General features: G+C 37.8%; 1 protein-coding gene across 5 annotated transcripts; it reads right to left on the bottom strand.

Moving 5' to 3' along the window:
• Nucleotides 1-379: 379 nt before the first annotated feature.
• Nucleotides 380-11,933, bottom strand: st8sia3 (ST8 alpha-N-acetyl-neuraminide alpha-2,8-sialyltransferase 3). 5 transcript variants are annotated; one of them, XM_077737603.1, is made up of 9 exons: nt 11,778-11,933; nt 11,409-11,590; nt 7,533-7,713; nt 5,749-5,994; nt 4,594-4,614; nt 3,316-3,435; nt 2,730-2,831; nt 2,274-2,630; nt 380-1,219 (listed from the first exon to the last, which is right to left on the bottom strand). In XM_077737603.1, exons 4-9 carry the CDS (start codon nt 5,910-5,912, stop codon nt 937-939), a joined length of 1,047 nt encoding a protein of 348 aa, XP_077593729.1. In that variant the 5' UTR covers nt 5,913-5,994; nt 7,533-7,713; nt 11,409-11,590; nt 11,778-11,933; the 3' UTR covers nt 380-936. The 5 variants fall into 5 exon arrangements, with proteins under 5 accessions (XP_077593729.1, XP_077593725.1, XP_077593728.1 ...); XM_077737599.1 differs by having other exon boundaries at nt 2,274-2,831; nt 11,778-11,928; XM_077737602.1 differs by lacking the exon at nt 4,594-4,614 and having other exon boundaries at nt 2,274-2,831; nt 11,778-11,924.
• Between the last annotated feature and the right edge of the window lie 703 nt (nt 11,934-12,636).

The following is a 12,636-nucleotide window of genomic DNA, read 5'->3' as shown; positions in this document are numbered from 1 at the left end:
AAATAAAAGTAAGAAACCTATCTTTAAGCATATAAACTAAAAATTTGACCCCTCTAAATGTTCTTTTGTTTAAGATGCTGACATACATAGGGAGCAAAGGTCAAAGGTCCCTTAGCAAATGTCTTTTGACCTCTCATTTACTTACACGCTGACCTTCATTGCATTGCCCCCGTTTTTTTTCTCTGCAAGAACTTCAAACTGGTTTCGAGATCAAATTAGTTACAGTAACCAGAGTGTATATTCACAAGAATTAGGCTGAATTAAATCTAAAATAGCCTGACAAAACAATATATTCCCTGAGAAATCAGCAAAAATACAAGAAAATATGATTTCATATATGCTGATGATTGAATTGGCAATTAATTTGGCAAGAAAAGTGTTAATCACCGATAATCATTTTAATCCCATGTTTTAGGTATGTTGACCTTAATATATTTATTCTTTTGCATTGAATATTATTACAACCGTAGGAAGGTTATTGGTGTCATTTTCTTAATGTTATTGTTGTAAGGGTTAATAGGCCAAAGTTATAGTGTGGTAAATTTAAAAACAAACACTTTACCTTATCATCATCAATGGCACCAATCAGTTACAATCAACTGGGTGTCTGAGAAGCCCTTTGGGATCTTGTGGTGATTTACAACTGTGTAAATAAACTTGAATTTTGCAACATTCACGCTGTGACTTGGAGAAAAATAAATGAGCGGAACAATGTTTATAACACAGCTTCAAACTACAGTCAATGCATCTTAACCGCAATATACTCTAACATTGTGCTAAACTAGTGCAAGAAATAGTCCACTGCACTTTCTTGCCTAGACTGAATTGTTGTGAAAACCACATGGGTCAATCCTCCTATACAGGACTGACCCATGTGGTTTTCTCGCCTGTGGAAGCTCTGTTGAAATATTTCAATTACCTACTGCAGTTTTGTGTCTAAGCACAATGGGAGATGCTGAGCTTCAGCAGTCCCTCGGTGTGCATCTTGTAGAGCAGTTTGAACTCAGCGGGTAATTGATGAATCGCCTGCCATTGGGTGCTGAATTTGGTGCCTTTCCTGTCGTAGTAGTGATAAGGCAGCTCTTTCCCCGTGTTTGGGTCCCAGCCAAATGGCCAAAATCCGTACAGGTGGATTTGGTCGCACATAGAAGATGCCAAGGTATACATCAAGATGCCAGTGCTCAGACGTTTTGGCGAAAGCTGTTTGGTTTTCCAGTAGCTGGAATTTCAAAAGAACACTTGATTAGGAAGCAGACCAGTGTGCATTGAAGCATGATATCAAATTTTCAATGAGCAGTATTGAACTCGTTCACTGCCACTTACTGTTATAGAAATTAAATTCATTTCAATCGGGTGATCATGTTTCACTGCCTTTGATGCCTATTGTTGTCTAATGAAATAAATAGCCAGGGGATAAAAGAGTATAAAAAGTAATAAATATAGTCATTTCCTATTCAATTCACATTAATTTTACTTTAGTAAGAGAAGCGACGCCGCTATCGAACAAAGTCTAAGATTTTCATATTCCCATTAATATTTTTAGTACAAGGGTTCATTGGAAATCTTAAACGGATTAGTTAAAGCTATGATGTCTAATGGTGTCTTTGATCCTTTCCACAAAGCAGTTAGAGTGGAAACCCTTCAAACTGGCTTCAACAAAAGGGACTTGCCAAGTGCATGAGGTGCTAAAAGCCTACTTGAGCTGCTTAAACTTGGTAATACTTACCCAGCAGGTAGACTTAATGGGCTTGGTAAAGATTAAGCTACTGTAAGAGTGGCCTATTCTGCTACTACAACACTAAGAAGCTGCTTTAAATCCCACTCGACCATTTTAACTCAGTGCCATACCTGTCACTAAAGAATAGCTTTCTAATAATCATGCTTTGGAGCTTAAATAATTTATTTTTTGTTCAGGGGGGGGGGCCGGGTTGAGGGCGTACACATGCATGCACACACTATGTTAAATGTCAACATGTGATCTACACCTGTTCTTCAAACATTTGAATTAGCAGTGTAACAATCTTAATTGCACACAAGGACACATGTCGAGCTTTAAAAGGTGTTTTCTGGTAAATACTGCTATCTAAAGAGTATTAACTACGTATTGGAGAATCAAAATATCACTACTGAATGAAAAACAAAGTTCATACACCCCTATTTATTTCCAATGGGAAAATACCCAATATCACCCAGAGGTGACCTGTAAAAGCCAAGTACTTTTACTTTGCTAAAGAACTCAATGGTGTTTTTGTATGTGAGGGAGTCCATCTTACTTGTTTATGTGCCGGATGATATTTCCAGGCCAGGCCAACTGGACCTTCAGCCGGTCGCGATGTTCCACAAAAAAGTCCACTAGTGGTCTGGTCACTGTGGCTGATGTGTGGAAAAAGAAAGCTGGGATCCACAGAATTGCACCATCCATCTTCTTTAAGCTTAAGAAGAAGTTATTTCTGTCCTGTACCGTTAATAGGTTGTTGTAGTATTTCTCCAAGATACTTGGGTTAAAGGTCGTCATGTTGGTGCGCCGCCCAACATCTCTTTTAAAGACCTCGGTCGGTGCAAAGTTGCAGCGGAAGACAAAGTCAAACTTTTCAATCTGTTCACCACAATGAGATCCCGTCAGGATTCCACTGTTGCCAACAATCGCACAGACGTTGTAGTGCTTATTAAGAATTGGCGAGACTTTGGGGAGAAGGGAGTGAAAGTTCTCGCCGATGGAGTAGACGTACTTGTGACTTGAGTAGTCAAAATGCATGAGCTGGCCAATGCGGACTACGCTGCGTGTTAATGTGAAGTTACGAGAAATATTGATGTACTGGGAGATTTCCTTCCTGAAAGAAACAAAAAGATCGATACAATGATGATGCTCAGTGACTGCAACTATTGCCACCTGTTTCTGCATGCTGTCAATCTAAAGAACGACAGTTGTGGTTTCCAGTTATTTCTACAACTCTGATTTTTCTCTGATAGTGATTGAAAAGAAACAAAGAAGTATCTGATCCAATCCAACCAGAGAAAAATCAGGGTTGTAGAAATAACTGGAAACTCAAGAGAGTCATGACATTATGTTCTTCACAAGTGTATGTAAACTTTTGACCACAACTGTATGAAGAGGGAAGAAATCCCCAAATCCGAATGTAACATTAACATTATAAAAAAATTGGAATCATTCTCATAATTGTTTTCACCATTTGTGATCTAAATCTATAATCTCAAATATATAATAATGTAAGACTAATAACTCTAACAAAATCCTTGATTTCTGAATTATTTGGAGTTGTGCTTTAGTTAGTTTTTAACACAGGGAATACATACCTCTGCTGGATAAAAGCTGTGCTGTTGTGCCTCCATTTAGATGAATTCTTCAGGTCCTCAATAGGAGCATTGGTCTGTGTTCTGAAAAAAGGATCCAGATACTTCAATGCCATTTGGGAGCTATGGATTTAAAAGGAAAAAGAGGAACTCAGTCAATGTGTCTCAATGCAAATCGTTGCTTTTAGCGCCCTGTTCAAAATTCTCCTGAGTAGCTGAAATGTACAGTTTGTTATGACAGCAGTATTCATTCCCTCACTCTCTGTACCACTTATGCTCACAAGGGTTTCTGGGGGTGCAGGTGCCTATCTCAGCCAACTATAGGAAGCAGGGGTGGGGGATACCATGAATTGGGTGCCAGCCAATTACAAGGCACAAGGACACAAACAACCATCCATGCTCAAACTCATACTCAGAGTATTTGACCAGAAATGTTTTTTCGGATGTGTGGGTGGAAACCAGAATACCAGGGAAAGACCCACAAAACCCACGCAGGCCCCTCTCCACCAGCGGGCCGCTCATCAATTTAATACAATGAACTTTGTTTCATATACTCTTTAACTGACTAAGGTAGTTGTTTTATTGCTTATTGGCTTTGTAGAGTGGAAAGACATCAGTCTTTACAAGTCAGCAATAGACAACCATTGAGTAGTAACATGGTGATGGTTGCAACATGTAAATCAGTTGGCTGCAGACTTGTTTATGGGTTTGTGATCTCGAAGAAGTGCAAGAGTAGCGTTTTAACTTTGTACATTGAAAGAAATTACAAACTTGAAATGGCAGTCAACTAGGAAATTATCTTTCAGCACGTGACTTGATTTCTGTTCCTCCTCTTGAGTTTAATTGATGACTTTTGATAGGATTAAAATGACTACTAATGGTAAATCTAAGTGAAAATTGTCTTTAGTCAAGATGGACTCTAGTATTGTCCGGCAACCACTTGAGCGTATACTTTGCCTTTCTCTGGGATACGTATTGAAAATGGATTATGACGGATGAATGGAATCCATTTGCCTCTTGAACACTTTAATTTGCCCCCACATGAACTCTTACATTGATAATGATAAAGACCCAAGGATCAAACTCTTTTCAACCTTCTGCTGTGAATTTAAAATGTTTGTCACAACTAGACTTCCAATCTGTCTGAACTGGGCAGCTCAAGTTCAATTAGATTGGAGATCTACTGTTGTCAATGGCAGCCAATAAGTAAAAATCCCAAAATGTACTAAATGCAGAATAATTTAAACAGCAGCCCCAGTGAACAACTGTCTGTGTACTCACCTAAGGTCAGGTTTACGAGGCCTTTCGCGGAAGAAGAAACAAAACAGAGACATAGTAAGTCCAACGCAAACTTTGTGATCAACCAATTATTTTTTCTTCATCTTTATCCATGATTCAAAACAGTGCCAAAGTGACTTCTACAGAACCGCATGAAAAAATAAAAAATAAAACGTGTTTGTCCACCATCCACCAACAGACCATTCAAAGCATAACCTTGGTCCACTGTGACAGCCAAGCAAGAAAGAAAATGATTATAGTAAAAGAGAGAACTGAACGTAGCGCTTGCGCTGTAAATCAGAATCAAGGACAGTCAATTGACTTCCAGAACCTTTGCGAGATCAAATGTGTTTTAGGATTATACTGATGATTGTGCATGAAGGATTTCCATAAAGGTACACTGTAATGACCTTGCAGAACCCTATCGGGTTCCAATGCAATTCTTCTATAGATAGAAAGTATTTTGTCAGTGTGAAAGACAGCATTTTTGGATTACATAACTGTAACCCACGGAAGTATTTATTCTCTAGCTATGCTACAATATGTATTTTATTTCAATAGTTAAAACAATAATGGTTATCACATAACATTTTAGGCATTTCAGTTTTTCATCCAAAAACTTTTTAGTTTTATCTCACAGGTTAACGGAGAGCCAATGCACCCATCAAAAGAGCCACATGTGGCCCTGGAGCCATAGGCTACCCCTGGTCAATGAAAAAGACTAAAGTTTCTGCCATGTGCAAATGCAGTTTACTTTCCATTCATAACTATTTTGTTTTTCTTTTCAATTGTATAATCGTAGAATATTGTAGTGCAATAATTTGCTGACAGAGGCATCGATAATTTTTGTAAATTTTAAGATAATCGAGAGCCTTGTAATGAAAACCGTACCAGGTGGTACCCAGACATCCCCTAATGGTAAATAATTTACAAATGTTTTTTTTTATTAAAGCATTGAGTTTTGTGAGTATACTAGGTAATTCCCTATTGAGCATGACTGCTAATGCATGCAATATTATGACAGTCAGCCCAAGTTTGAGGCTGCAATAAGGCCCTCCTCACCCTAGGCTAATCACTATACAGTCCATGAATTAGCATCCATCAAGTAAATGAAAAGATACAAACAAATACGGCAAACACAGGCAGGTTGAAACTCACCGATATCCAGTGTGGAACATATACATCCTCGGTCCCCCGTTGGGTCTATATCTGCTAGCGCCGAGGAGGAAGTCCTTCTTAATGGACACGTAGCAGATGAGGGACAGGATGAGCAGCGCGGAACTGAATATCACAAGCCCCAGAGCGCTAGCAAGGCGCATCATCCTGTCTCGCCGTCAGTTGCTTGCTAAACCGGCACGAGGAAGATACGGCCGAGGGGGGATGAGAGAGGATACGTGGGCATCGCTGAGGTAAGAGAGGGGGAGAAAAAACACGACGCAGTGTTAGTTAGCGATTGCAAGCGAGAGGCGACGTGTCGAGCTGTGAAGGATGCTGCGTCCTTCAAAAAAAGACGCTGTCATAACCTTGTGCGACGGCGCATCAAATAAATAATCAGGGGAGCAAGAAAATATTATAATAAGCTCGCAGTGCAGGCACAAAACGACAGCATTGTCCCTTCCGAAGCATCCTCAGTCTATCGTGCCCTCTCTTCTGCCGTTAATTAAGACGGCATTCGCTTTAAAGAGATGCGGCTCTACTGCCAGTCTCATCACAAAACGTGCATCCTCAAGCGAGGATCAGTTGGGTACAGATAACAAAAAAAGGAAGCAGTTTAGTGACTAAGTACTTGGTTACTTCCCTCCACTGCATAACTTTACATAGACATGAATATAGTATTATATTACGGTGAGCAATTGCCTTTATGAAACATTTATGCACTTACTCAGAACACAAGTGAATATTTTTAGGGGGTGATCAGTAATAAAATATAACAATCACTCTTACCTGTATTTGTATAAAAGATTAAGAAAAATATTCACTCATTCATTTTCTGAGCCGCTTATTTTGAGGGGGGTGCTGGAGCCCATAACAGCAACAACATTTCTAAATAGATGTCACAAAATCAATTCCTTTATCTTGAAGTTTGGTAGGGGATTTACTTTGTTTGGCGATTACCATGCTTTGTGACAGAATAAAGTAAAGACATTTATGTATCAAAGGTTTATGATGATGAATTGATACATATTAATAACTTCCTGTTCATATTGAAAATAAACTTATCACTTTGTTTACACAGTTCAGTTTTTACTTTGCTTTGTTCCACAACTTAGTTTTCCAACTAGTTTTCCAAACTCTTTTCAACAAAGAGGAGGCAGACGGACAACAATTGGCATGAAAACATCGGAAGGAGGCTGCTCGTTGGAGCAAGTGGTTTGCATGTTCTGCATGGGTTTCCTCCGGGTACTCCGGTTTCCTCCCACATTCCAAAAACATGCATGGTAGGCTGATTGGACACTCTAAATTGCCCCGAAGCATGGGTGTGAGTGTGCACGGGTGTCCCCCGCTCTGCTGGGATCAGCTGCAGCACCCCCCGCGACCCTAATCAAGATAAAGCGGTTCAGAAAATGAGATGAGAAATGTGACATCGTAAGGACAGGCTGTCACAGCCATTGACATTTCATCAGTGACCTTTCTACTGGTTTTCATGATAGATTCAGCTCTCACACATGGGCACGTCTTTAGGCTTTGTAAATCCTGTCAAACAGACACACAGATTAAGATCTTAAAGCCTAATATCTCTCATTTAATGTATCTTCCACTCCTCCAACAATAGTTGAGGGGCTTTTGGTGCCATTTCAAAAGTGTTTTCAGCTGAAACTAGCCAGAAGACAGTTACAAACTCATGCTAAATTTTCTATGTTAGAACTATTTTTTGTTAGGTATTTCACTCTATTTTTTCCTGTTATAAGTGTATTTATTTAGAGTAATAACTCATTGCTTACCATCAATGCTGATGAGCATGCAATCCATTTTGCCTAGGAGGGTTGGATCACTGCCATTTCCATATCAAATTGGACGTCTATTGCCGGCAATGTTGTTGAAACAATCACCCAATTCCATGTATCCCACATGTTGAAGATTTGATGTATTTCATTCTCAATGGCAATGGAGAAGCTAAAAGACCTGAAATGGAAACATATATAAACAAATGTTCCATACTATATAATTATAAGTTATTATGTAATAGTCTCCCTAGCTTCAAGGGTTATACAAACATTGTTGCCATAGTATAGGGCCACATAATTGAGTTTTTCCATGTGTACACATCAATAACTATTATAACCTAAGCATGATCAATGCAAACAGAAATGCGAAAATAAGACAAATTCTAATCTGCTTGTAATTCTTATACTATGTTATCAATATGCTGTGTACGTAAAAAAATTGACAATACTTGCATAATAGCTAGCAATGTAATTGAGTACTCTATAGATTGTTTTTTAATAATTGTTTCCCCCTTCATATTTAGGTTTTGGGAAGATCTCTGCTGTGTATGAAGACAAAACCGTGAAACTTGGCCAAGGGGGGAGAGAGAGAAAGAGAGCGAGAGATAGAGCGAGAGAGAGAGCAGTTACCAAGCAACCTAACTGACCAATAAGGTGTGTTTAAACCAACCACAGGCAAAAGAAAGAAGGATTGGGGGATGTGATAGGGAACATGAAGAGAGAAATTGAAGGAAGGAAAGGAGGTGGATGTGGCTGAAGAAGGGGAGGTGGGGGGGTTAAGGGAGCATAAAGGGACGAGGATAAAGCGCTGGTCACAGCCCACTGATTGGAGTTGCTCTGGCCAATCAATTTGAGCAGGTGCGTGACCACAGTGATCCAGCATCAATCACACACACGTGCTCACAAAGGAAAACTCATTCATTACTGGGGAATTTGTCAAAAGCACCAAAAAAAAAGCTCAACTGAAATTCGCGCTCGTCCAAAAGTATATTGGAGAAGTGAGACCAATTAGTTTAGTTTGTTGCTCTTCTGAAAACAGTGAGGTTTGACATCAAAAGATGAATACGAGGCACTAGAGATTTAGTTTTAGTCTAAAACAGAAGAAATAGATATATATTTTACTTGGCCAGCCAGGAAACAATTGCTCAAGTAGGTCAAATGTGCATATTTTATCCATTCTGGGCCCAAAACAGAAGCAGTTGATGTTTAAAATTTGTGGTATTATCTTTGTGCTTTGAAATTATTCCACTAAACTAGAAATAATTGAAATGTTGAACAAGTAATAGCCACATCAGGTTTTTTTGTTGTTGTTGTAATTTCATATGGTATAAAAAAATTAAAAATTAAATAAATAAAACAATCTGCAGCCTCACTGGTGTGTCTTAATTGCTCCTCATGGTCCCAGATATTAGAAGTCTGCTACTCGTCAGTCCGTCTTTTAACAATATTGACCCACTTGATACAAACTGTCATTCATCTAATCTGTTTGGATGCCTTTATTCCATATGCTTTCACCGAGAATCAAATTTAAATATTACTGTGCCTCCATTCACTACATTGACTGTAATTTTTGGAAATTTTGCTTAAAGTCAGTGAAGATATGGATTCCAGATTCCAGGGGGTAATAAACAGGGTAAGGACGATTTAGAGTGGGTCGCTGGGGTGCTGAAGCCTATACTAGCCAGCTTTGGGCAATAGACGGGTTGTAAAATAGACGAATGAATGTTTTCTAGTGAATTACATAAAAAGTGGTAATATCTATGTGCTGTGCTTTATAATGTGATCTCACTCTGTGCATTACATGAAGTAGTAGTCAGAAAAGACAGTTATCTAAAATGTAAAATAAAAAAGGTGGTGCCAATAAATGTGGAAATTTTTCCAGCAACATCAGCATTTAAGGAATTTTGCCTCATACCATTAAATGTAGGTTAGTACAGAAGCTTCATCTACTGTAAGATTATTTTTTCTTCATATATTGTGCTGACATCACAACACATTAGACAGAATAAACAAGGACAGACAGCCACATGAGGCATCCCAGACTTCATCTCTAAAAATGAAAATCTGTGACGTTGATTATGGGAAGATGAAAGTGAAAATGAAAGTAAATGTGATCAAGGTAGGGGGTGTGATTGAGACCGAATGGGGGGGATAATGCTATACAACCACTAGCCAGGGAACAGATGAGACTATGAAACTCACATTGTGTTATTTCCATTATCCAATCTATCAAATGGAATCCCCCAAGAAATGTACTGATATAATAATCCATAATAAATTCCAGTTACACCTGAAAATGTAGTTCACATTCGATTGTCTGATTAAAAAGAAAAGAGAGAATGGCAGTCACTGGATTTAAAACAAACGTAACAACGATGTTTGGCAAAAAAATAGAATTCACAAATAGCAAATTCATTGTTACGATAAATCTGTACAAATACACATGAAGTCAGACATGGCATAACTTCACAATGTTGTGTATATTAATCATTGTCTGATGCACATACCATTGTTTCTTTGTTGTTAACAAGATTAGCCATCACTGTTTTATTTATTTAGAGATTAGATTAGAAAACAATGGCTACTCCCAGCACACATGATGAATGACATATTCACGGTTGTCTTCACTGACCGTGTTATGTGACTCAACTTTGTAAATGGGAACTGATTGAGTCATCATGAATCATTCACTATTATTAATGCTGGAGGTAAATAACATCTTTATGATATTGACCAGATAAAGGCTAGAAGCACAGTGTTTAAAAAATGATATCAACTAGGCCTGAAACTAAATATTGATATCCAATTTATTGCCTCGCTCTGTCAGGCAGTGAGTAAAAGATCAGTAATATAAAGCAGCATTTGTACACTTGACAAGGTTGACTTTATATGACTTTATGATAGAAATATTAACATCAGTTTTCAAACTATATTGTGAAAACAGAGTGATTATGTTTAAAATAATATATTTGGACAGATAGACTAGTGTTTCAGACTTATTTCTTGTACAAATTTCATTTAAAATGACTTATTTATTACCATTGCACAGTGTTTCTTGTATAACTTGACAATGATTATGTTTTGTCAACAAAAACAACTAAAAAATTGACCAATAGGTATTCATTTGAGGCGCTCGAGTTGTCAATGCAGGGCATGATTTAGGTCTGAAGAAAACAAAGCTAGAAGCTTGTAAACAATAGCGACCTTCCCAAAGGTGGAAACAGTCATGGCAGCAGTTTAATCAGAATATAGGTCAACATTGTTTCATTTTCTTTATGAAAAAAGAAGATGCTTTGTTGGTATGAAAGCTTATTCTTCCATTAGAAATATTATACATGTAAAGCTGTGTAGACTTTAAAATACTTGAGAAAAAGCGAGCATGTGAAGGATTTTCCTAGGATATTTTAATTAATTAAATACAGAAATTGAAATCCGTAACTAATCTGTTGTAGTTTAGTTCCAAAAAAAAAAATATGTAGAGGGCCGAACTAAAAAAAAAAAAATAAAAACCTTTCTGTTCAAAAAATATATAAAAACCTTTCTGTTCACCCCACTTACCTGCCTGAAAGGATACATCTGCATCACATGATCACAATACCATTGATCACATGTAAACCTGCCAATGCGCTTTACAAACAATTTAGATAATAGCCCCCGCTCATAAAATGTTGAAAAAAAAACTAACTTTAAATTTGAATAGTATTTTTTAGCACATAGTAAACTCTAAAAGACAGGCCAATCAAGCAGTTAATACAATTTTACAAAACCCAAAATTAAAACCCAGATTTTCATTAAGCTAACAGTCACAGTGTGAATTAATTTTCACCCTCAACATTTTGTTTCATGTAAGATCGTCTGGTTTTGCTTCCTTACCTTCACTTAGACACCCCCACCGCACTCGTCTTCCTCATATGTTGTAATATGTATAGATGATGACCTATTGATTTCTGCTTCAGGCGTGTTTGACAAGAAGGTGGTTGCTGGAATTCACTCAGGGGGTCCTCTCACTTGTTCACTAATTAGCACTTATTACACTGGGACTGAGGCAGTGGAAGCTACAGGCAAAAGATGATTGAGAGGTCGGAATACATACAGTAAAGCAGCAAAATATATGTACTGTTCAAATTTTGAATTAAAATATATTAGGCCACCATTAAGCTTGTGGACAGATAGGTTATGCGGTTATTCTTGGTTTCATATTTACTTTGACTGGGAGTTGCAATAAGAAAAAGAAGTACTTACAGATATATGAGCTGACTCGGGTTCAACATTGACTTTCTGAAATGTCTTTTTCAGATCCCTCTCAGGCTGTAAATTTCTTAAAAAGGATTTCTCACATTAAGAAACCATGTACAATTTTCCAGCAAGAATAGTGGTATCATCTCATCCTGTGGATTGGGTGTCTATAAAAAATAAATGAATAAAGTAAGATATGAAAATGTACATAATATGAACCGAAAGAAAAGAAATGCAATATATGTACATAGATAACATGCACTATTCTTTTTAAAATCGCAAGGTCAGTGTATGTTGTTTGCAGAAATTTTTTTTAATGTAGCACATCCTTTAATATAAGTGAGTGACTATCCATCGATCATGTGTTTCGCACCTCAACAAATATGCACATTGTACAAAAGACAGGAGTGTGTGCGCGTATGTTTGTGTGTTCTAACTAAATGGAGGGGTCTAATCATCTCACAGGGAGGAACCTCTTCTCCTTCCGCCGCCTTTTAACATTAACGGATATTAACGGCCCCCAATGCTCCGCTGTTTCCTACTGAGAAATGAAATACATCATTAATGGTTTATCACAAACATGGCTAATGCCTGATGCAGACAGACCTCTTACCATTAATAAATGATGGCACAATGGGGTGGGGTACTTTAAAAGCTGACAAAGACAAAAGGGGGACTTGGATCAGTTACAGATATTTACGAGGAGGGAAGAAGAAATGCCTGATTTGGTCCCGTTTTGTGGGGTGGGATGTCATTAGATCAGTTTAATCAGTCTCTACTCAACAAAGAAACATTGCTGCGTTTGCATTGTAATAGTTGGACTATAAACTGCTATGTTTTTCCCTGGTTTTATCCCCATGAATTA

The sequence above is a fragment of the Stigmatopora nigra genome, chromosome 17 (genome assembly GCF_051989575.1).
Source record: "Stigmatopora nigra isolate UIUO_SnigA chromosome 17, RoL_Snig_1.1, whole genome shotgun sequence".
NCBI lineage: Eukaryota > Metazoa > Chordata > Actinopteri > Syngnathiformes > Syngnathidae > Stigmatopora > Stigmatopora nigra.
The sequence above is the reverse complement of the archived record's forward strand: the minus strand, read 5'-3'. Positions and strand labels throughout refer to the sequence as shown.

Excerpts from the sequence above, each read along its gene's own strand:
- st8sia3 (XM_077737599.1), bottom strand. The coding sequence starts at position 5,912 with ATGATGCGCCTTGCTAGCGCTCTGGGGCTTGTGATATTCAGTTCCGCG. Across the intron at positions 3,436-4,593 it reads CCTCGTAAACCTGACCTTAG|CTCCCAAATGGCATTGAAGT; the intron begins GTGAGTACACAG and ends TTAAATCCATAG. Across the intron at positions 1,220-2,273 it reads ATCATCCGGCACATAAACAA|CTACTGGAAAACCAAACAGC; the intron begins GTAAGATGGACT and ends TTGAAATTCCAG.